Raw genomic sequence first — 26,296 nt, 5'->3', positions numbered from 1 at the left:
AACGAAAAAACTATGTCTAACATCGTATTATATCCAGCTTTCTACGAATATAAAAATTTACCTCCGTGCCTTCGGCACCTCGGGGCTAAAAAAATTGATTTTAATCTTATAATTGTACATTCTAGATCCGCGGAAAGCTGTTTATAATACGATGTGTGAAATACCTATTCTCGTATTCATTCGAAAACGATTAAAGGGAGTGTGAACGTAAAAATTTCTCATCTGATTATCGAATCTTAACATTTACTAAGCACATTTCACTACACTGATCAACCAAAAACGTCCTTATTAACAAAAATATCCAGGAATAATGCCTTGATTTTATGGTATTTTGAGAGGGAAAAAGGAAAAAACAGGGAAAATCTGAACGTTTTGGATTCTTATAATGTTTGTAGGGATATTTAACTTGTCATATATAGTTGAAACAATTTACTTACTGTTAAGGATTTATTTTATGCTATAAAATTGCCAATTAGTTTTTTTATAACGTAGTAATTAGGTAATAAAGACATATTTTAAATTCGTATTATTGACAAAAAAATACCTCACTGTCTACAAAGGGTTGAATCTCATAGGTTGTTTAAAATAATAATATCCTTTTTTATTGTGTTGGACAATAAATAACCCACTTTGGAGAATTAGTTTACACTTTTATCAGACTGTTTATAAAGAAATATTGCGTCTTTATTATTTACAAATTTGTAATTAAAGGTGGGCGAGAGATGGGCCATCTAAAGTTAATTGGATAATGATAAAAAACCTGTTTCTGGATTTGTTATTGTATTTGGTTTTCAATAAAAAATATTACTTATTTTATCAATTTCTAAGTAACTATACATTGGTTTAAAGCAAGGATTATGTTAAAAGTCAGCTTAACTGTTAGGAAAAATCTAGAACTATGTGAAAAAGTTTAATTTTAGCTATAATGGGAGAAAAAGCCAATTTAATGGACATTTTATATAATACGGAAAATTTCTTCCTTTCCCTGTACCCTATAAAAATCGTCGGAAAAAGCCGTTTTTTAAGCAAACAAAAGCGCGTTTTGCTCTATCTGTGAGATATTAAGAATGAGATAATGTTAAGATTTGATATTAAGATGAGAAAAATTTACGTTCACAGTCCCTTTAATATCCGGTGGATTAGAACCCGTTCTCAGCCATACGAAAAGGTTATGTCTAGTATTTTATTGTTTCCAGTTTTCTACGAATATAAAAAAGTACAATCATAAAATTAAAACCAGTTTTTTAGCCCGTGCCTTCGGCACCTCAGGGCTAAAAAAACTGGTTTTAATCTTATAATTGTACATTCTATATCCGCGGAAAGCTGTTTATAATACGATGTGAGAAATAACTATTCTCGTATTCATTCGAAAACGATTAACATCCGGTGGATTATAACCAGTTCTCAGCCTTATGAAATTATGCCTATAGTATCGTATTATCCAGTTTTCTACGAATATGAAAATATACAATCATAAGATTAAAACCAGTTTTCAATCTAATAATTTTACATTTTACATCCGCGGAAAGCTGTTTAAAATACGATGCGATGAATGATAACCCTTTTCATAAGTAGTGCAGCAAGAACAAGAACCAATTTCTCAGAATAATAACAGTAAATTGTGACACAGAAATGAATAAAATAATAAGGGTCGAGGGGGAGGGGCGAGGTTGATAAGAATTTAAAGTTGTAAGGGAAGGAGGGGGTAACTTTAAATTAGATGGGTACCATTACAAGGGAACCAAAGTTTTAATACCTCACCATCTTTTTCGTTGATTATAATTTTGGATACTTTTATTGAATTCTTAACTAGTAGAAGTGTCCAAACTTTTCAACTAATAATTTTGATATGCACAAGCTTCATTTCAAAAAAAAAATTTGTGGATGAACAATAATTTATCTATGATTGTCTTATCCCTTAATGGCCATGGATAATATAAAATTAATAGTGGAACAAGTAATGCCACGTCTCGCGGTCGTAGCGGTCATGCGTCATATGGGAAGGGTTACGCAAATTTCAGATCTCAGTATTCCCTAACTGATTTACTATTTTTCTCTGTAAGATAAAAGCGATGCATTTAAGATTATTTAACTCGCGGATCTGAAATTTGTTTCACCCTTCCAACCTGACGCATGATGGCGTATGACCGGGAGATATGGCATTATTTTGTTCTCTATCACAAAATTGAACTGAAGCATGTCAGATGGAAAATATTATGTATTTAACCCTTAACGGTCAGGGGGGAGGGGGGAGATAAAGAGCCAAAACTTCTTGACTTTTTAAGTGTGGGTATGACACATAACTGAGAGTTGGAATTTTTTGAATATATCTTCATCCTGACGGGCACAGGATGTTAACAAACCTGGCAGGGTCATCCAGGTAAAGAGCAAAAATATTTTTTTGACTTAAACAAAGCATTTTATCTCACCAAAATACTAGAATATCCTCTAGTAGTACATCCTCATATTCAATACAGGTGTTCAAGTAAATTTAAGGTTCCAGGTATGATACTGCAGTTCCTGATCCTCCAGGTCTCCAGATATCTTTAAAAGGCTCCTGTGGCCGCAATTTTTGACTTAGAGACTTCAAATTTTAAACTTAAGCTTATCTTACATGTCTACATAATGTATTAAAATTTACATCATGTACATAAAGATCCGCCACCGTTTTCCCGCCGACCGCTTACTGCGTCGGCTGACAGCTGCCAAGTACAGCTGCGGCCGCTGAAATTTATATTTTTATATTTCAAATATAAAATTTACAAAAAGATAAACATTTTCTGCAAAAAAAAATTTCTTCTAGCTTCAAAAATAAAAATTACAGTCGTTTGAAATCTTTAAGTAAAAAAGGACCTAAAAACAAAGGTTGTTAAATAAAAGGGTGACGGAAGCGAAAATTGACTTTGGCTTACTTAAGGTCGGAAATTCATCATAACACAGGGGACTTGCACAAAATTTTTTAACCCTCTAGCTCTAAAGGAACTGAGATAGTATGGAGGGGGGGGGGGGGGGGGCGTTCAACTGATTAAGGTGCGGCAAGGGGCCCGACTGTTAAGGGGTAAATATGGAGTGTGGGGAAGGGACAATTAAATGTAAACTATTCGGGTATCCGTGCCTCAAGACGTAGCGCATTTTCTCGTCGTCGGGAAGGTGATAGGTTAGAATCTTGGTACGACATCGCGTCATAACTAAAGACGTTAAAAATGGTTCCTACTGCTACTATATCAGATGCGCGAGACAGATAGAGTATGGGGAATGCATTGGCCAAAAACAGACGCAACTCAATACCACGCACAGTTAGGGCTTCTCAGACAAAGGTCGTGCAATCAAAGGGTTGGTTGTCTGATGGGCAAATGGACGCTTTACACTGCAATCATAGGGCTTATGGGTTGGCTTTCAATCTTTCTTCAGGCCACCCAACTTTCTGTGGATGCTACTCGACTGCATGGGATGTGCGATTGAGATATAACCATCTAAAAAGCCGAACGTCCGAGGGCGTTTGAGGCAGCTAAAGTGTATTTTAGTAGCTGCGCGGATTTTAATTCTATATTTGAAAAAAAAATTTCTCACAATTTCTTACAATTTTCATTGTTTGTTTTATAAGGATAAAGATAAGACTTAATATCGTTTGTGAAGTAAAGCTTCTCTATAATCAATCATGGTAGATTGATCAGTCAGTTTGTTCAATTGTCATCAATATTGCCAAGTAATGGAGTTGTCCTATTGATTTCAAACTTTGCGTAATGATTTCTGATATGTTTAAATACATACAATTCGGAATGCTTGGTTACTCTACCATCCCTAATAAAAAAAAGTCTGTGATTTTTTAATGTGACATCTCATTCTCTATAGCTAGGAGACAAAGTATCTCAAAAATCAGCCTGTTTACCCCTTTTTTTTGTCTTTTTATCTTCGCGTGTCATACACATATGTGATCTTGTTTTTATCAGAGTGTATGCATTTAACTTTGTTTTTATCAATTCAAATACATTTTTTTAAATATCAACTAGCATATTCAATCATCCAACTTTAATATATGAAAATTATATATTTTTTGTTAATATTTTCTGGATATTTAGACGTTTTGGTTCATGTGAAGGAAACGAAGTTGCGAGTTTCGTCGTATTTTCGCAGTATCTTCTGAAAGGTTATTTTATGTTAGGTTAAATTAGGTTATGTGATTGCCTCACAGGTTTAGACCCCCCCCCCGCAGCGGATAGACATAAGAGAAAAGCTACTGTGAAAATATGACAAAACCCGCAACTTTATTTCTATTACATGACCCAAAGTTTTTTTTAGCAAATAAAGAAGATTTTTTGTCATATGATTAAAATAATAAACAATACGGCATTTTACTTTAGCAATGTCCACTCCGACGTTTGTCCAAATCCTGCGTTTGTCCCACTCCGACGTTTGGGACTCCTGCGTTTGTCCTTGGACAGATTTAGACATATGCGATTCGACCTATCAATTTAAAACATTTTAAGATGAATTATGTATATCTCACAAAGCGCAGCAGATTTTTGGATCAAAGCACAATTATGAGTACCATTGTTATAAACAAAGCATGTCCTTAAAAAGTATGAAGATGTAAGAATGTCTATATTTATCAATGTGTATTTAAGTAATTTTGCTACAGATTTACAAAAAAGTTTGTTCAGGCTTCTAATGATATTGATCATTATGATAATTTTCATTATATAATTATTAATATTCGTTATTCTGACCAACTGATAAGTTTCAGAGAGAGAGAGGGGACAATGGGTTGTTTATTACACTAGTCCCCAAAGTTTTGTAATAACATTTTCCTATTCGTTGGCTTGATAACTTTAGGGATTTTAGTTAATTTTGATTGGTTGGTTAATTAACCAACCACCAAACTAAAACACCCCCCCCCCCCTAATGATGGAGAAAGGAGACAATTACACTAGTCCCCAAAGTTTTATAATAACGGTTTCTTATTCGTTGAATTATCTACTTTTGGAACTTTTACTGAATTTTGATTGGTTTATTTAGTTCAGTGTTTAAACTTTTCAACAACTAATTTTAATATACAGAAGGGGTGATTTTGTGTACCATCATTGGGGATGTATATTAATTTATCAGACTTTGACTTTTTAGGTCTATTTAGAAGTCTACTGTTAAGAATGTTGTCACCCTTGTTACCTTATTATCCTTATCTAGTTATAATAAATTGACAAAAAAAGTTATAACAAGATCTCTGTATAAAAAAGATTAATCTTGTATAGTCCCTTTCGTGGCAACGCACCTTAAGGAGCGATTCTTCGTATTTTTCACAGTAGCTTTTCTCATATTTCTAGCCCCTACGGGGAGATCTAAATCTGCAGGCCTAACCCTGTGGGGCAATCACCTAACCCAACATAACCTAACCTAATCTAAAATACCCTATAAAAAGCCATTCTAAAATTACGACAAGTCGCCCCTTAAGGGGCGTGGCCACGAAAGGGACTATTCCCGATTAATCTTGTCCCAATCACAAAAGTTTTCCTCTGCTAGAAAAAAAAGAAGTAAGTGCAAATATCATAGCTAACAAGGAAAAGAGTTTTGCAGGGATGGAGGGGACATTGGGCTGTTTATTACACTAGTCCCCAAAGTTTTAATATAATGTTTTATTATTTGTTGACTTCACAACTTTGTAATTGTAATCTACAGAAGGGGATTTTTGTGAAACTTCATTGGGGCTGTACATTAACATATCGGAAATATTCTTATCCCTTTAGATCCCTGGATAATTTGGTAAAAATCTCCTAATCAATCCTGGTAATCCTAGTAATTTTACAAACATTTAAGCTAAAAAGCAAAAATTTTCAAGATCAAAACGTTTAAAATAAATTGTTTTTAAGACAAATTTTATTAATTAAAGAAAATTTATTTGTATATTTATAGTTGTATACATGTGGCTTCGTTATTAGCCAGTAAAGACTTTAAATCCTTATATTTAATTCTTTCTTTACAATTTAATAACTTTTAACTAATATAGGAAGAAATAATCACAAAACCTACGGGGTAAAATTTTTTTTTCTACAAAAATTATCTCAACTCTATGTTTTTTTTTGTGTATTTTATCTTTAAAAAATAGAGAGTAAAAAACTGGAAATATATGTCCTTATCATGTTAAAGATTATTCTATTTTTTTAAAACTCTAGTTGCTTTTTATCTAACAAAATTATTAACAAAATACTATTTTACATCACTTTGTATAAGGAAATGTGTTTATTTCTCAAGATTTAATACGACACATTTATATAACTCTTTATAAGCAAATACACAATTTACTTACAAATATAGTAAGATTAAAGTAATTTTTCCATTTTGTATATAAAAACCAAGAAAACAGTTGCCAAATAGTAATAGCCTATGAAAAATTATGAAAATTCATGTATAGCTTTGAAACCGGCAATACTGAAAAATCATATATAGCATCGTATAATAGACAATATTCCACAAATATTTAAATAAAATCGCAAAATTAATTTTATTATCCACAGATAGCTGTCTATAATATGATGCTATGAATAACTAGTCCTAGTGAATTCAAATCTCATTTGTAGTGTAGATGCTAATTTGTTAGAAAAATCTTTACAAAAAATACAGCATTTAAATTTTGAAAGCAGCTGAAAAATTGAATTAATTGCTGTAGTGACAGACGACCAGACAAAGAAAGTTATAGAGTATGAGCTCATTCGTTTATATAAAGTTGAAAGGTTTTATTTGTCTGAAGCTTAAGATCTTAATAACTACTAACTTATTCTCTGTTTTAGGTAAGATTTACACAGATCCTGTAATGTTTTAACCCTTACAGATCGGGCCCCAATTCCCACCTTAATAGATCGGGGGGGGGGGGGGGGAGGCTCCAAGAGCCCCCCCTTTATCTCGGCTCCTGGTACAGATCTGGGTACAGATAAAGACGTAAAATTTTTTTCTGGTGGTTCATGTGTATTTTTAGAGAAAATTACTTTTTCTAGTCATAGCAGTCAGACCGCTCCTTAGCCGCTTTTTAGCGGCCAGCCGCTAAATTTTAAAACAGCTGTAGAGCGGCCAATTTTGCAGCTAGGATGACCAAATTTTAGGACGAACTTTTATTTTTCATAACAAAAAAATTACTTTTTCTGATCATCGCCAAAAAACGGCAAATAACGGAAACCGCAATTTTCGGCGGTTACGGCGGTAAAACGGCGGTTGGCGGCGCAAATTAATATTTTTATCTATTAATTATTGCTCAAGGATTTACCAAAAAAAAATTATAGGTCTCTAGCTGTAATAGAAGCCACGATATTCATGATTTATGTCTGTAGTAAAAGCCGGACAAAAATCGGTCATAAAGTCGGTCAGGGAGCGGTCAAACGGTCATAACATCACTTTTCTCAGAAGGTCATTGATATCTAAGTATTCACCATAAAAATTTAGGTTTCTACCTTATACACAAAAGTCACAATGTAGAAATTAAGATTTATTTAGAATTTTTTCTAGTTTTTTTTGCTACCCAACCGACTTTGACCGGACACCACGACCGACACAGACCAGATATCCTAATAAAATCAACTCTTGCCGACGTATAATTACTAAACTTAAAAAGTCATGAAGTTACAGCTCTCCGTCTTACCTACAAAAAAAATGAGATTGAAAAAACTAGAGGAGGGGGGGGGGGCTCTTGGAGCACGCCCCCCCCGATCTGTAAGGGTTAAGGCTAATTTATTTCAAGATTAAATCCATGGGATGGTTTTAATCTATTTTTATAGCCCCTCTATTAGTTGATCCTACAGGAATACCCATTTGAAATTTCTCCAGTTCTAATTAAATTGTAGCTGGAAAATTCATGTTCAGACAAACAGACAGACATTAGGACATCCAAAGGGATAAGACAATGGCCGATAAATTGATGTATATCCCCAGAGATGATACACAAAATAACTCCTTCTGTAGATTACAATTAGTGGTTGAAACGTTTTGACACTCAACTTAATGAATCACCCAATAAAAAATTCAATAAAAGTTCGCAAAGTTATTAAAAATAAGACAACTTAATTATAAAACTTTGGGGACTAGTGTAATAAACAGCCCAATATTCCCTCCCTCCCTGTCTAAAAGGAGTGTATCTTTAATTTGTTTGAAACTATTCTCCGCTAAACAGATTTAGGACAACTTCTGATTACATTAGCAGATAAAAGATGTAAACTATGTTCACATTGATATACATTACAAAACAGCTAACCCAGCTTTTTTAGAATAGTTATTTTTCGCATCGGAATAAAGACAGCTTTAAAATGAAAAATTATTAGATTAAAACAAGCCCCAATGGTCGAAGGTCAGGGCGAACAAAACTGGTTTTCATTTTATGATTTATTTTAAAATTCTTGAAAAGTTGTCTGTAATACAATGCTATACATGATTTTTTAGTATGACTGAGAACTAGTTCTAATCCAGCGATTATTAATCGGTTTCAAAGCCATACTGGGGAGTGGGTGTGATGTAAAGAGGAGTATCCAAGAACAAGAGCAAGTGATTCTAAGCATCTTCCAGCATTGACCCATAGTATTTTTTTAGGAAATATACTAGGTTTATGTTTAATATTTGCTTTATCGACTAAATGTTAGGTTTCACCATGGTTTTATATGAAAAAAACTTTGAAATGTTAAGCATTGTTTAGTGCAATATCATCGAATGTTTTGATGAGTTCAAACTGTTGTTTAAAAGCTTTGACACAAAAGTATATTATTGTGATTAAAAATGTATATTTAGAAAAAGGATAGGTAACTTGTAAACAGTTTAATTAATGTACTTTTGCAATTTGCAACATTTGATGCTTTTCTGCTGTGTTATTTTATTTTGTCCTTTTAACTGAACAAAGCATTTGATGTTATTGCTTTAAAAATTTATTTACATTTCAAAGTTGTTTTCATATAAAACCATGGTGAAACCTAACATTTTAGTCGATAAAGCAAATATTAAACATAAACCTAGTATATTCACTAAAAAAATACTATGGGTCAATGCTGGAAAATGCTTAGAATCACTTGCTCTGGTTCATGGATAGTCCTCTTTAACTATGTTTATCATTATTGATATAAATTAATTGAACGTCTACTGTCTTATCCCCTAAAAATCACAACCCGGATGAAAGATCCACAAAAGGTGTAATCCAAAAATATGGAATATCTGTTAATGTTTCCCTTCAATACTATTTTCAAACGCCTCATTTCAATAGTTTTTATATTGGTTTATAATTTTAGTTACTATGTTTCAACACAACCCGACCTATAAATGTGGAGTATTTTGAAACTTATGTTTGTAAAACTTTATCTAAAAAAAGTTTTTATGTGGGCTCTTCCTATACATTCCTGTGGTATTCTCCATTCAAGTTTATGCATCTCCATCCCTGTCCACATTCCTATACTTCTCTGGCTGAGTCAGACCTCCACTTGTAACCGCCACTATACTCCATCCTGCTGTGTTGAGGGACTAGTTGATTTTATGTAGGCCTTGTGAGAACATCTCTCCACCAGCTTACACTTGGTAGACTGTATACCTATATGCTAGGTTGTCGACAGTCTTAGTCCCATATTCCTGTGCACGTGGTTTTCTGTCCTGTACAGAAAACGAGACGTCCAAGCCTTTAGTTGATATCATATCTAAATATATCCTATAATAATAATCCCATTAATCTGCCTATTCTAACCAGTTTAATTGCTTAATAAATATTGTATTTTTTAGAAATACCTAGACAGAGTTATTACAAAACTGTATTGATTGCTAAAATTTAGTCCTTTCAAACTAAGCTTATTATATTATGCTTTATTTCAGAATCTGAACTCCATTGAACTCCATTCACAAGTGCATGCAGGAAAAAATATTTTCATCAATGAAGTTAACACATCAAAATTTAATGTCAAATCCTAAAAAATGTCTTACTTATTCTTTAAAAAAATTTGGTAAAAACAACGCCCAAAAGAAATGCAATCTCAATTATATGCATAGAGAAAAAGACTTTTTCCTTATAATTATATGAAAACCATAAGAATAACCTTCTGAACCTTATTTCATTGATTGAATACATATTGGCAAAATCTAAAACTAAATAAATCTAATTAAATCTTTGGAGTTAGGTGTAAATCATAATTTGAATACTTTTTCAACTTTTTTTCACCACATATAACTAAGAACAAACTAATAATAACTTTTCTTTTAGAATTTGTTTTTGTTATGTTATGTCAAAGGTGTTAAAATACATAATATAAAAATGGAAATGGCATTGCAATTTTTCTCAGGGGGGGAGGGGGCATTAAGCTGTTTATTACACTAGTCCCCAAAGTTTTACAATAACGTTTTCTTATTCGTTAGTTTAACAACTTTAGGGACCTTTATTGAAGTTTGATTGGTTGGTTTATTAAAGGAGTCCAAAGGTTTCAACTACTAATTGTAAGGGGTAATTTTACGTATCATCATTGGGAATATACATAAATTTATCGGCCATTGTCTTATCCCTTTAGATTCCTATATAATACACTAAGTAATTTATGAACCTCTCTCCATATTTATTATAAGATGTTCATTTTGGGCCAAACTTTTTGTGTGATAATACATACATAACTGGGCCTTTTTCTTCTATAAGAGTCAATTAAAACTTTTAATGAGTTTTGAAAACAAATTTTTGTGTCACTTTCAGATCTTTTTAGCCAACAAGGTAGAAAACTTTTTACTTTTGGTATATATTTTTTTCTCTCATTAAAATACAATGTATTACAATTAATATTGATATGGTTATTTCCAATAATTTGATATGCCCCTAAAGTTCTAGGTGCATTAGAAGGGAATTGGGGGTTAATTATGTACACACTAGCTGCTACACCCCTAGAAGACACACTCCCCAAAAATAGTTTAAAACCTTCCCAAGACCTATAAGAAGCTTCATTGTAAAGGAGATCAATATCGGATCCTCCGGGACAGACAAAAAACGCTTACTACTTTATATTATAGGATTGAAGAAAAATTAAAAAACAAATTTGGATGGTGGGTCATTTTTTTCGAAGAGTAATTTCTATTGGGAGGTTGGTGGTACCCTCACCTAACCAAGATCATGTGGTAGAGTCAGACATACTGACATAGATCCTCTTACTTTTATATAAGAATTAGTCAATAATGATATCAAAATCATTATAAAAGAAATAAGAAATATAGAGCTAAAGAACATTTTGCAAAATAAACTTGTTAAAAGAACTTTACATTTTTTGCTTAAGATTGTAAGGCTTCTAAGTATAATTCTAAGATAGATTTATTAACTTACTAGTCTTTGTGTAATTATTCTTTTTTTACCATCTTCTTTATCCTAAGCCCCATGTTGATTGATAGGAAGGACAGAGCCACCAGAATGATACCTTGTATTTTTGTCTTTTCTAAACAAACATTTAAAAAAACGCCCCTCCAGGATTGGGTTCCAGGAATTAAATACAACTGGAATAATTAAACTTCTTTGAAAATTGGCTTTTATGATTGATGTCCTAATAAACTAACAGAAACATCAAATAACTTTAGAATATTGTTTTAGTATGAAAATAAGAATATTATATGCATGAATAGCTGCTGATTACAAACAATAATCTGAACAAAATCTAATATATTCATGTAATTTCCATAAGAAGCACAATATATCGCAAGTTACAAAAATGATAAAAAAAAGAATGGTGAACTGTTATTGAATCAAGTAGGAATTTGGTAAAATGAAGAAGATATAGTATCTGTGTCTGTCTGTGTGTATTAAAGAATATCTCTGAAAACTAGACAGATATGGTCTTCCTTTACAGTGTAGTTTCTCATAGGTCCTGGAAAAGTTTGTACCTATTTTGGGGGAGCATAACATCACCCAAAGAAATTTAATAATCTCCCCCCAATTAAAAAAAAATTGACGTGAGTTTCAACCCCTTTCCCCTCACCCCAATCTATATGTGCCGCTAGAAGCCTTTAGCTGCAAGTATTAGTATATACTGCTTGTAAAATAGTAAAAAATCATTAAACCTTGCAATGAAAAACTTTGTATCAAAGTGACCTACGGATGTACGGACAGATATACTTTAGTTATAGAGCAGCTGTACTATTTAAAATCAGAAAGAGTAAATAAAAAAGTACCACTTTGTTCTTTGGGATTCTGCAGAAATCTTTAGAGATTGTAAAAAAACGAAATTACACCAAAATTGCTGCTTGTTTGAACCTTGAAATCATAGATAAAAAACTACCCAACATTTTGTAATTTGCAGGGATCTAAAGGGAAAAAACAATGGCCGATAGATTAATAATACACAGAATTACTCCAATGTTGATTACAGAAGGCAAATCAACCAATCAAAATTCACTGTAGATGTTAGGCCTACGATTAAGAAAACGTTATCATGAAACTGTGAGGACTGATGCAATAAATTGCCCAATCTTCCCGCCCTTCCTGTTACATTAGTTACTATAACGTAGGTACGCTACTAAAAAGTTGTAGTCTATAAACAGAATATGCAGAGAGGGAGGGTATATTGGGCTGTTTTGAGTGTCCAAACGTTTCAACCACTTATTATAATCCACAGAAGGGCTAATATCAATATGATCAATTGATCGTCCGTTATCTTATACCTTTAGATCCATTAGAATATATGAGAAGGTAAAAATTAGTGAATGCATAATTTAGAAGTGTATTGACAGAATAATAATATATGAGTGGCTATGGAAATATACTAGGACACAAAATAATATTATCATACAAGTAACAGGATGTCTTTCTGTGTGTGTGTTTGTCTGCCGTTTGTCTGTTTGTACAGAAGAATCTCGCTAACCGCTAACACGATATGTTTCAATCTAACAGTGTGGCATCTCATAGGTCCTAGAAAGGTTTTTAGCTATTTTGATGTGGGTATCACTACCCTTTACAGACAAAAATATAATAGACCCCCTACTTAAAAATTTTAATTAAAAGTGGGGGGGGGGGGAGGTCAATTTCCTTCATCCCCATAATAAGTGCCCCTAATGTCTCTTTGTTTGCCCATTAAGATTTTTCTAGCGTTGTTTAAATTTTCTGGAAAGGTTAGAATTAACCAAGTACAGGTTTCAGGCTATTTTGCGTATTTTGTCCTATTTTATAAATTTGAGTTAATGAGATTCCAATTTTTCATTGCTTTTATAAAAAGTGGTAAGGTTATTTTTGTCTAAAGCTTAAAGTTTCAAAAACTACTGACTTGGTTAAATATTTATTTTTAGGAAAGCATTACATAGGTCAAGGGAGAGTTTTAGGCTATTTCGATTTAGATTAAAGCTATGATGCTGCTACCTTTTTACCCCTTTCGATAAACATATCTAAAGTATAGATGTTTATACAGACAACTACCTACCTTCCTTTTTCAAAGACCTCTTTCGTCTGCTTCTAAATTTTTTTCTGCTACTTGGCTAAGTTAATATAAGCGACACCATTGGTCGATTTTCAATGACCCAATAGAAAGGTTGCACAAGGCAGTTGCGATGGGGAGATACAGTTATTTAACCCTTTCTCCCTCTAGTGTTTTACTCTAATTTTCGATACATGCTCCTATATGCTAAGACGTATCCTCTAGTTTTCTTTAAATTCGCTAAAAGAGCTATTAAACCTATGAGAAATTTTTTTCTATAGTCTAAAATTATGTGTATATGTAAAAATGTATGTTATGTGTTGTATATTGAGTAAAACCTAATTATAAGACATAAAAAAATATCTAATTAGCAGTACGTGCTGCATATACTAAGATCAATTGAGATCAAGAAAAATATATATATTGTATTTTACATACATATTTTTGTTAAAACTGTTCTACATCTAGAAAACTAAAACTTAGTTTCTAGTATATTTTTTTTGTCCCATCGTTACCCAACCAAGCACTTTTTCAGGTCCTAGGACAAACGCAGGAGTCCAAAAAGTCGGAGTGAAAACTATTTTAGGCCATCTTATAGTTTTTTTTAAGATGTCTAACCCCTGCGGGGGGCTTATTTGTACATTCATACCATAACCTAACCTAATCTATATAGAAATTCTTAATTAGAATAATACTTTAACACTCCTGCATTTGTCCACTCCGACGTTTGGGACTTCTGCGTTTGTCCTTGAACTCTTTTTCTGAAAACTTGTATATTTTGGATCTAAAGGGATTAGACAATGGCTGATAAATTGATGTACATTGTACATATCCAATGATAACCCACAAAATTAAGTCTTCTTGTTAGTGGTTGAAATGTTAGGACACCACAATCAGAATTCATTAAAGTCCATAAAGTTGTTAAGCCAACAAATTAAAAAAACGTTATTATAAAGCTTTGGGGACTAGTGTAATAAACAGCCAAATGTTCCCTCACTCCCTGCTTAAATATTCTATAGTTTATAGGATTATGCAATATAATTGCAATAGGAGGCCCCGATAAGAAATATTTTTTTAATGTTTAAAAATGCATAGAGCAATTTATTTGTAAAATGTCAATAACTGTATTAAAAGAAAAGCTATAATGATAACCTTCATTTCATTCACAAATTCTCAAATAAAGGAATAGTTAAATTGCCTTGGAATATTTTGGATGTAATTTACATCTCTTAATTAAAAATGTCCAATTCTAACCAAAAATTTGAGGACGAAATGTTCCAATCTTAAATCAGGGTTTGCATTTATCAGAATTTAAATTAAAAGAAACAAGAATGACAACAACCATAAATACATAGCTCAACAAATTAAACAGTAAAAAAAGGAACATGAATTGTCAGGAAACACAGAATTCTTTTATTTCATCATAATTCAATCTATCTAAAAATGAAAAAATATGATATGATATAAGATTCCATGCTTTTAAAACACAAAACACAAGAACATATTCATGTAAAATAACTATAACATACAAACAATCAACCTATAGTTTCTTTTTTATCTGAATCCTACTCAGTCATTTACAAGTCAGAGATTAGATAAAAAAGAATTGAGAGTATCCTACAACTTTGTATTCAGATAGATATATTTTGCTGGGAATAGGTCTATGCATTATCTGGGAAAACAAAAACATTTTCGTATAATTTTCCAGATTTGAAATGCAATGTAAAAAGTATATCCTCATGATAAAGTAACAGGATGTCAGTCTGTCTGTTTGTACCAGAAGATCTCGCTAACCGCTGAATCGATATGGTTCTCCTTTACAGGGTAGCTGCTCTTAGGTCCTGGGAAAGTTTATAGCTATTCTGCATTATATCGCAGAAATCTAAAAGGATAAGACAATTGCCGATAAATTGATGTACATCCCCAATGTTGATCTACAAAATTACCCCATCGGTAGTTTACAATTAGTGCCTGAAGCTCAAGATCCCAATAACTACTTGGTTCTCTATTTTAGGTAAACTCCACATAGGAGAAGTTTTAAGTTATTACATTTTCAGATTTAAGTCTTAGGATGGTTTTAAGCTATTATTCTAGCCCCCTATGAATAAGGCCATAGATGATAGGGACACAGCCTATAGTATCTAATATTGCAAGTAGCATCTGAATTATGTCGGAGTAATATAATTATCCCAAGATTGATTCTCCATGCTCCTATTGTTAGTAGCAGAGCTACTCTACAAGCCGTCTGCTGTTTAACACTACAGGCAATTTTAGGTTCTTCCTTCAGATGACCGCTTCCCAGACTTGAAGTTATGCTTCTATCGATTTTTTTCCCGTTTACGTTTAAAAGCGAAGCTTTTCTATAATTAGGGTCGGTCCGTCCGTACGTCCGTCCGTCTGTACGTCAATCCGGAACGGATAGCTTTTTTTTGCTAATTTAGGCATGTTAGAATTGTCCTATTGATTTCAAACTTTGCATGGTGGTTCCGGTAGTAGTTAGGTACGATTTAGAAAGCGTAGCAACTCTATAATCATTACCAGAATGTCCGTACGTCCATTTTAAACATGTTGATTTTTTTACTTTTTTAACAACAAATTTTTATGTGATCTAATATTCCGATTGATCTGATTTTTGGTATACTGATTCCTGGGACAACAAAGTACAATATTATAAGCGAAGCAACTCTATAATCAAGTCCTAAAAATGTAAGATTGTCCATAAACATTATTCTGCATCAAGCAGTTTTTCAACAATTTTACTTACAATTTTGCTTCGACATTCATACATTTATATTCTGATTATTCAGTTCTGACACTATACAAGTGTTAGTGTCCGTTTGTCCTACCGTTTCAGTGCTTCGCTTTTATGGTTGTTGTCATTCTTGTTATTATTAACTTATTTATATTGTTTATATGTGTTATAGTTCAGAAGAAACATTTGTGAAATTGTAATGCTATATTTAGTTGTTATTTATAGACAATACCTGCCTAAATTATGTTTTTTTAAAGTTTATATGTAAAGAACAACAATAGTTAATTTCTGTTATCATTTATTTATCTAAAAATAAATAAATAAATCTAAAAATAGGGGGCAGGGGCGGGCTTGTAGGCGGGGACGGGGGCGGGACCCTGAAAAAAAGATTATTAGTTATCGATTAAATAGAAGCTTTACAAATTGTCTCATAAAATCAGCCAGAAAGAAATCAGGGAAAGAAAACTCATAAAAAAGATATAGATAATCCATCATTTTTAAGACGTCACATGGCTGATTTTTTTAGACACTTTGTAAAGCTTCATTAAACCCATATTATGATATAAAGTCCTGATCAATGAGGCTTACAGCAGCAGCCAACTAGTCACCGCCGCCGATTTTGGCATCGCCGCCGAATCCGGACCCCTTTTGCAAGTAAGGGGAGGTGACAGGACAGTATTAAGCAGTTTCAGCCGCCAACTGACCCCCTTCAGCTATGCTAGATCCGGGCAGCCGCGTGCCCGGATCTGCCGTTATCTCGGAGACCCTAATGGTGGCGCTGGGGGTTCAAGACCTCCTGATCCCCACCGACCCCCGCGTCATGACCGCCAGTGGAGACGGACAGCCGCTCCAAGTTATTGGCAAACTCAGCCACTTATATATGGCCTTGAGCCAGACCCTCACCCTTCCCCTGCATGAAATCTCCATGGTGCGAAACCCTTTGCACCCCCTCAATCTGGGAAGGCTCTTCATGCTTGAGTTTGGCACCCGTCTGTGTTCCTACATGCAGGCGCCCTGCCTGGCAGTGCAAGGGAGCTTATTCCCCTGCGCAGTGTGCCATCCACCTGAGACGCTACCAACCAAGAGCTGGGTCGACATGGACCAACTCTACCTCAACCTGACGCGCCACCCGAGCCTCCCGAGATCCCCCGTGCCAATGCTGAACGAGAGCTGAGCTATGAAGGGCCATTGCCAGGGCCAATACCCAAGCCACCCCGTGTCATTGAGAAGAGCACTAACTGGGTGGACACGGCGCACTCAACGCCAGCATGGAAGCCAACCTGCTGGCCGTGTCTCTGCCAGCAGTCCTGGATCCACCAGCCGTGGAACCACCAGCCACCTTCCCTGAGATTGACAACCCTCCAGAGGCCCTCCTGACCAAGGACACCTTCATCAACGGCCAGCCTTGTCCTCCCGGGCCCATCCCCGAGTGCTCCAACCAAGCCGAGCCGTCAAGTTGGGACCGGCTACGCACACCTCGAACGCCGTGTCACCCATGAATAGGCTTGCAGCCCAGCTGATCACAGCCAAGCCAGTTGCCCTACCTGCCCGCAGCGTCGCGATGGTACCAGAGGGATTGTACAACCATCAGCCAGGATCGGCCAGCGTCTTCCGAGTCCTGGGGAAGCAACCCCTCCTGCTGGACGCTGGCCCTCCTGTGGCCGGGGAGCTAGTTAAGCCTGATGTTCTGGAGGTTTCCACCAATCCACCCCAAAGTCTACATGCCAGGGGAGAACCTGTAGGGTAACGGTCGGACCTGGAGCTGGACGAGACTAAATTCTTGAAGACAGACCTCATGCTCACGATGGAGGTACCAAGCGCTCCAGGGCAATGCTAGGACCTCAGCTACCCTTTTAACCCAGGAGGATGGAAGCTCCAGCCAGAAACAGCCAAGGGCCGTAGGGAGAGGCCATCACCAGGCACCGGAAGTAAGGGGGAATCAGCCCCCCTGAGGAGAGTCCAGGCCCCCACAGGGTCAAGGCCTGGGGAGGACGCCTATCCCAAGCCACATGACTGCCCGCCTGGAGAGCTACCTGTGACATTAACCCCGTACTGTAGGGTTTCCCCTAGAGGCCCAGTTGCAACCGTGTCCTTCAACTCTGACCCACAGCTACCTGGTCACCTGGCCCGGCTTAGACAAGAGAGACTTCCCACAGTACAGCAGGATGTCAGGGATGGCCAGCTTGGAACCCTTAACCACCTGGCATCAATGACCACCGCCTGGTTATCAGTCATTATCTTGTCAATGTTGATTGGTTACACCTGTCTTTCACCCCTACATCAACCAATGTTCTTACAAATGTTCACCCGGATTGGAAAGTCAGCGATCGAGTACAGCCACGGTGGTGTATGGCAACATGAGAGAGTCCGTGCATCCAGCCCAGTGCCATATCCAACGCCACCACAGAAACCTGAAGGGTCCCCTGACCAAGGATCAAGGGGTTCGAACCCATGCCAGAGAAGGGGTTTCCTACGGAAGAGGTACCAGACCCCTAGGATGGGCCAGAGGCCACCAGAGGTTGATCACCAGGCCAGCCCCGAGCAGCTGCCAGCCACTTCATCACCTCAACCTGCCCTGACCAATTGTAACAGAACAACCAGCCCAAGCCGACTTGACCAGATCCGGACGGTTAAAAAGAGTAGAACCTGCCCTGGGGAGCACCATCCAGTAGGGTGGGTTCATATCGGAATTAGACAAAGCGGGGATATGCAACAGATAAAATTAACCTTAAAAACATTTCTGACCGAAAAAGAATTTTAAAAAATTGAGTTTTAGAACACGACCACTTAAAAATATAATTCATTACTTATTAGTATGCAAAGACGACATTCAAAAATATTTTTTAATCAGAACTATAGCTTCATGGTGCTCTCTGGAAAGGCCTTGAGGAGCTGAATCAGGAACTTTTGTCCGTTTCAAAATATCTCGTTCCTAGCCTTAGAAATCACTAAAAAACCAAAAAAAGAGGAAGGGAAGAGCCAAGTCCCGCAGCCAACGAGCCTGTGTGCCATCCAGCCAACAAGGATCCACCAGAAGACCAACCAGGAGACCCTGCCTGGCAGCTGGGGCCCAAGCCAGATGAAAAGAAGGAAACCCTAGCTAAGGCCATCACCCCCAGCTGTGAACCGGATAAGAAGTGCAGGGGGAGTGCAATACACCACTCCCCAAAAGGCCTAGAGACCCCTATGAAGCAACTGGCCGCATGCCTCTGCACAGACCCAGTAGCGACCAACCCGCCTTGGGAAGGATTCGCCATTCCTACCCCAAGCTGCCAACAAGCGGTCACCCCCAGCTGCCCAAGGCCAGCCACGAAGAACCTGCCAGCCAGGGGAGACCTCCCAAGATCTACACCTCCAGCTGGTGATGTGTGGGACCTGGGAATACAGGCCTCAGATATTACCAGCCAACTTGAAGAAGCTGCTGCCGCCACCTGGGGAGGGCTGATGACAATATCTGCACCAAGTGTTGAGCCCAACAGTCAAAAATCTTTGACACTTCCCTCTAGCCAAGATGGAAACGGAGTGCCAGGTCACCTCCCGGCTAGGGAAGAGATCCCAGGATATTGTACCTTCAGCTCCCTTGCAGCAGGGACTGAGGAACTGCCTGCCCAGAGGCCAGCTAAATTCATGCTGGACCTTCAGACCAGCGCTAACATCCGACACAGAGAGCTGATCTACCCCAAACATTGAAGATTTGACTGCCAACCTCCTACCTGCCCCTGTCCAAGACAACCCTGGGGCAGGCAAGGGGGCCACCAAAGTGCCACCACCACCTGCTGGGGCAGACCAAGACCTTAGAAGCCGGACACTCCTGTGCCAGTCAAATCGTGGGACGATTGCAGCCTCTGTACCAGCTAGCAGTCAACCTGGACCCATTGGCCAGCTGGGATACCTGGGAACCGGACCAACCACCCTGGAGGAGAAGAAGAGGACCTGTCCAACCAGCCTGAAGAAGATGACTCGCCTCCTCCGGCGCCTCCACCAGCACCTGCCCAGCCAGCTGATGCCGGCTGGACCCAAGATGAGGAAATGAAACCACCTACACTGCCACCAGGGCCAACCTGTTACGATGCCCCAGCAACCATGGTCCCTGCGCCCCTGAGTCCTGAGTCCTGCGCCCGTACACCACGAGTCAAGGCTTGGGGGATGGGACCCCCAAGTCCTCGAGGGGAGAGATGTGGTATACAGAGAGAGACGGCCTATAGAAAAGCTACGCTCCCATCTACGTGATAAACATCAGACAAACAAACCCATAAAATTTGAGATAAGCCATCAAAGACTTTTGTTGTGATAACGGTCACCACCCTTTCTATTGTTATGCAATATAATGACCGCATTTGACCGCCTGGATTGGGGAGGGGATTAACCCCTTCCCCTCTCCTCAGCCGGACCTTCCCTTTTCTTTGCCATCACCTGCCTACCCCAAAGAGGCAGCCTTCCCTCCTACCTTTGCGCCTGTGGACACAGCCCCAGCTCAAAGGGTCCCCTCACTAGCCATCCCTCATAATCTATTTTTATACTTCTATTTGCTATATAAACTTGTATATTTGATGTAATGATTAGTTCTGAATAAACCATAGAAGAATACACTTCTGCCTTGCTTACTGTCACAGCTGCGTCGGCCCATTGAGAGCTCCGTCCAGGTGTCTGGAGGCTCTGATCGGATTTCGCCCCAGATACCACATTCGTTTAATTCATTTATTATTGTTCTTGACTCTTTTTTATGTATGATGTCCACCAATTAATAAAAAATCTATATCTGACCTTCTTGGGTGGTGGAGGTGGGATTTCTTACTTGAACACTGGCTTTTTCAATGCTTCCTTAGGGTGAGGGGATGGGACAATGTTTTTCTTGTGAAGGGGCTTGTGAAGCGGCTTTTTGTGGTGGGGGGGAGGGGTCTTTTTAGAAACTGAGGAATTAAATGTGTTTTCGGGCTTCACTTTCTGCACCTGAAAGCTTGACTCTTGTTTGGTGTTATCCTTTTCTTCAACAACAAAATCATTTTTCAACTTTTGATCTTCTCCTGTGGTCGTCTGCTTGGTTTTGTCATCCTGCGCAAATGCCGCGTTTTTGTTTTTGTGCGCAGAATGCGCAATTTTGCGAGGACGCTTGTTGTTGTTGTTGTTACCATTGGCGGGTATTTGATGATGTTGGTTGACAATTTTGCTGGCAGGTTGGGGCCCCCCAAATTGGCGTTTGGCGTGGGGGCGGAGCCTATTTTGCGCAAATGCCGCGTTCTGGTTGATGATGTTCTTGGCAGCGCGGGGGGGTTGCAGGTTGGGGTGAAGTCCTTGGGGCAGTGGTAGGTTACGAGGCTGTTGGGGTAGACTGTGGGTTGGGGGGTGGGCAGGGGGCCTGGGGTGATGATGTACATGTTGCTGGGGTGCGTTATTTCCCTAAAAAGGCAAAAAAAAGTAATAAGGTAATAAGGTGTTTTTTTTGTCTGAAGCTTAAGATTGCAATAACTACTGAACTGATAAGAGTTTTTTGTTAAGGGAAACTTCATTGAGTATTGAGCTCAAGTGTTGAGTTTGTTTAAGGATCTTTTTTTTAGATTTTAGCCTTTTGCTGGTTTTACGCTATTTTTATACCCATTTCTTATCCCTATGAATACATAGCCCCTAGGTGCTATGGGCGAAGCCTTTAGTTTTAATACTATAAAGTAGTAAAGATTTTTTGTCTGTAGCTAAAGATCTTTTCCTAACTTTTCATAGAGGCTAGGGGCAAAGTAACTAGTTTCAATTCAAATTAATCCAGCCTAAAGGATTTAATTATGTTTTAATGGGTATTTGTTGTAAAATTTTTAACAACTATCTAACCCCATTGTATCATAGTGTAAATAGCATTGCTAATACCATACTATTTATTTATTTCGCCCCAGATACCACATAAACACATTTAAAAATAAGATTTTTAAAGAAAAATCATAGCCTTCTTTTCATAAAAAAATAGAAAATACTTATTATTATTCTTTAGAAGAAAATAGTATCATATCAACTTTCCCTATAATATCAAGATAATATAAAGATTAATACTTTTTTCCTAGAATTTTCTATTTTAGTACCGGAGTTTTTCTACAGCTTTAACGTGTTCATCTGTCTGTCTGTATGTCATAAAAATTGAGTGCGCTTTAGTTGATTAAATGCTGCGCTCTAAGTATCCAGGGAGAAAGGGGGAGGGTATAATAAAACAGACTTAAATTTTAAAAGAGAATAGTATTAAACTATCCCGGGACCTAAGTCAAGCTTCCCTAAAAATAAAGGCCCAATCAGTACAGTGGTTACCTTACTAATTTATATAACTAGGGGCGAAGCTGCTAGTAAGAAATACAATATAATATAACTAACCTCAATATAATAAGAAACATTTTGTGGTTCCCAAGTGGGGGCAACTATGGAGCTTCTTCTGTCCACGAATCCTAGAACATGGTTAGTATTTGTTTTTTTTTGTCATCAATTTCTTTCAATATATAACTCTTGCCATAAGGTTATTCAATTGCGAAACTTCAAATATATAAGTAACAGGATGTTTGTCTGTCTAGTTGTACCAAAGCTGAACCGATATGGTTATTTATAATACAAGTAGCTGTCGTCTGTCCGTCCGCCCCTTAAGATCTTGGTAACCACTGAACCGATCGGATTCTACTCTTCAGGAAATATACCTACTGGTCCTGTGGTGGTTTTAGGCTATTTTCTTGGGAAGTGGGAAACCCCCATCCACCAAAAAAACAAACCCCCCCCCCAATTTTTTTTTAAGAATTCTGTTTTTGTTAAAGAATTTTTACGAATTTTTCAAATTCGCCATTTATTCACGAAAATTTGTGATTCATTCGCATTTCTTCCACTGGGTATTGCGATTCATTCACATTTTTTTCCCCTGGGTAGGTAATAGTAGATGTAACTAGAGGCTAGGGGCGAAGCCGCTAGTTCTTTATAAAGTAGTCACTCATAGGTCCTACAATGGAAAACTATTTATTGGAAATCTAGTTAAAAAATTAATTTTTAGTTCTGTCAATAAACAATGAAACAATTTATACCTGGAGAATCATAAACATCTGGCCTGGGGGGTCCTAGTACACCCTCCAGTCGTGGCTTGTACACATGGTTACCATTTTTCTCTTCAAACCTGAATTAAAACAAAGATAACAACAACCATAAAAGCGGAGCTTACAAATTTATAATAGATAGATTTATTATTATTCCACTAGTTACATATAATATAATAATAAAGCACATTAGGATTTAATAATGAATTACAATTAACATATCCAGTATTATATATTAAAATATAACTAGGAAGATTCATGGCACTACACTGTATCTTAGTACTTTGTAGATTTACCCACGACTTGGTTCTGTTTTTCAGGTTGGGGATTGGGTGAAGGCGGCAGAATGACAAGACAGGCTGAAAGGCCAAAAGTCATGTTTAAATGTGTTATATTTTTAAAATTTAGTAACCTTCATTCCTGCCTATCCACTAAGAGATATAAGTTTTCCGGAATTTTAATGTAGGGAGTAGATTTGAAATCTGCATCAAATTTTAAGGATTTTTTATAAAATTCGTTTTTTGTAAAATTCTTTATCTAAAAGCGAAAATACATTTTAAGTTAATTAATTTTGACCAATAGGATAGGTGGATTTTAAACTACCTGCGTTCTAATTGGTTGAATGATGTACGACATCCAATCAGAGTGCAGATTTTTTAAATCCACCAATCACAGATGCCAAAATTAATTACCTTAATTTGTATTTCCGCTTTTAGATAAAGAATTTTACAAAAAACGAATTTTATAAAAAATCCTTAAAATTTGATGCAGATTTCAAATCTACTCCCTACATTACAATTCCGGAAAACTTATATCTCTTACTATCCACCTTCGCCCTAAGAATGATTACATACTTATGAAAGTATGGATACTTATGAAAGAAAAAAAACTTCCAGTAAGCAGGTTTATGGTTCATATTGTTACTTTTTTTTGTTATTTAATACAGTAGTTGTTTATTTTTATTTTATATAGTATCTTTTTGCAAACTAGCTGTAAATGGTTAAATCACATACACTGTCAGTTGGTTTTTTTTGTCATTTTATGTCATGTCACAGTAGTTTCATTTTATTATTCTTTGTCTTTGTATATTTTTTGCTCTTGTTGTAATTTACAAAGAGTAATTTCATAGTACTTTTTTATTTTTTTTTGTCGTGAGTTTTCAGGTTTGTATATGTTTGTGTTTTTATTGGTGGTTTGTTTTGTTTTTCTGTCACTGATTGTTTGAGTTTTCTCTGTCTGCGTTATGAGCTGTGTGTCAGAGTTTTGATTCCAGAGCGAGCTATTGATCTAAAATAAAGAAATTGATTTTTGATTTTTAGTAATTAGGAGTGTCCTTTTAAGGACTTGTTTATATTTAATTAATATTATTGACTGTTCATGAATAAGATTGTAATTTTATAACTTAAAACTCAGCAATTAGCAGTTTTAATTTTATTTTTGACAAATCAATGAATATTTCTAAGAATTAAGTCAGCAGATTTTTTTTTTCTTAAAAGTATGAATTTTAACTTAGTAGTTTCGATTTATTATACTCTAGTATTAAGTAGTTTAGTCGTTTTGTTCTTAAATTTTTGTTTGTCGCTGGCTTGATTTTTTTATACAGCCATAAAGTGGCAAATCTTATTTGACAATTAAAACTTTCAATGACTTTAAAAGGCATCATCAGTCTAAAAAAATGGAGCAAATCCAATATTTTTCGCTACAATAAAGTTTTTTTAACATTATGTACTATTTTTTTTCTCTCTCTAATTTTGTATATTTTCAATATCTTTATTGGCCTGTATAAATAAACCAAGGAATTTTTAAATATGTTAGGCTAATATTTTACACTATTTAATGCTAAAACTGAAGCTCACCTTCGCTCAGGTTGTTGAGGTGCTCCAAGTGGGAACAGGTTCTGATCCCCAGACCCTCTATGTGGCAGAGTGGCCACCACGTCACGTGGCCCAACTTTTTGCGGATTTTTAGATTTGTACTGAGACTCGGCGACGGGGTAGTCGCATAGTTTAATTTATCAAAGAAATCTTTGTTGACAATCTCCCCGTAGGGCTTCCGTGTGGGGGTTATGGTGGGCGGGGTTGAGAGAAGTGAGACAGGTATGTAAACATCAGGGTCAGGAAGGCCAGCGTTGGACCAGTGCTGCCGCCGGTCAGACTCTTGCAGATGGTTTCCATACCTGAAATGTTTAGATTTTTAATTTTTAGGAATCAATAAATCATTGTCAAGAACAATCTAAGATATGACTAACAATGTTAATTTATTGGACATGAGAATCTTCACACTGAACTTCAGAAGCATACTTGAAATAGGTGTTAGGAAATATCATTTCCCACGTTTTAGTATAAATACAATATTAATAGATTTTACCTTTGATGCTTATACATAGGCCTTTCTTTTTCTCTAAACTCTTCATGCCGGTCATCCACATAATACATCCCCTCTTGAGAGGTTGATATTCTCGTGAAATTGGGTACCTCCTTATATCCCCCAGATCTAACCTCGGCGAGGCATTAGCGTCCGGTATGTAGGGTCCTGGTTCTGCTTTGACAACCTAAACACCTGGTCAATATTTTGTGCTGTTATTATATCAACATAACAATTTAGTCATGAAATGGGCAAAATCCTATTAAAATGTCTAAGGTTGGCCTAGTGGACTTCTTACCAACTCCCTCCACTCAAATCTTCCTTACAAGGCATAAATGTTAATAAAAATAGAAAATACTTATTATTATTCTTTAGAAGAAAATAGTATCATATCAACTTTCCCTATAATATCAAGATAATATAAAGATTAATACTTTTTTCCTAGAATTTTCTATCTAAGTACCGGAGTTTTTCTACAGCTTTAACGTGTTCATCTGTCTGTCTGTGATTAACAAATAAAAGAATCCCCCCCCCCCCTCTAAATTTGTAGCTTATTATATATTTCTGAGATATATCTGATTGGTAGAAAATTTGGAAGCTGTTTGAGTAAAATCTCAAAAAACAATCTTTTTCTCATAATTATTAAAAGTCGTCAATGAACAAGTAAGAAATTTGGATTGTTTTTCTTTTAGTCTTCTATCAAAAAAGTTACCTTCTTCTTCTCCTAATTTTTACAGAATGTTATTTTTCAACTTTCT

At 36.3% G+C, this 26,296-nt stretch overlaps 1 protein-coding gene across 1 annotated transcript; it reads right to left on the bottom strand.

The window, feature by feature from the left end:
• Positions 1-24,453: 24,453 nt before the first annotated feature.
• On the bottom strand, positions 24,454-25,729 carry LOC145324602 (uncharacterized). The gene is made up of 3 exons (XM_080167185.1): positions 25,542-25,729; positions 25,031-25,350; positions 24,454-24,461 (listed from the first exon to the last, which is right to left on the bottom strand). Exons 1-3 carry the CDS (start codon positions 25,607-25,609, stop codon positions 24,454-24,456), a joined length of 396 nt encoding a protein of 131 aa, XP_080023311.1. The 5' UTR covers positions 25,610-25,729.
• Positions 25,730-26,296: the final 567 nt, after the last annotated feature.

This window comes from Acartia tonsa, chromosome 7, assembly GCF_053477335.1.
Source record: "Acartia tonsa isolate MP-2025a chromosome 7, ASM5347733v1, whole genome shotgun sequence".
In the NCBI taxonomy this organism is placed as follows: domain Eukaryota; kingdom Metazoa; phylum Arthropoda; class Copepoda; order Calanoida; family Acartiidae; genus Acartia; species Acartia tonsa.
The sequence above is the reverse complement of the archived record's forward strand: the minus strand, read 5'-3'. Positions and strand labels throughout refer to the sequence as shown.

Bases quoted from the DNA above. Each gene is read 5' to 3' on its own strand.
- LOC145324602 (XM_080167185.1), bottom strand. From the start codon at position 25,609: ATGTATTATGTGGATGACCGGCATGAAGAGTTTAGAGAAAAAGAAAGG. The intron at 25,351-25,541 runs GTAAAATCTATT...TAAACATTTCAG, and splicing joins CCTATGTATAAGCATCAAAG to GTATGGAAACCATCTGCAAG.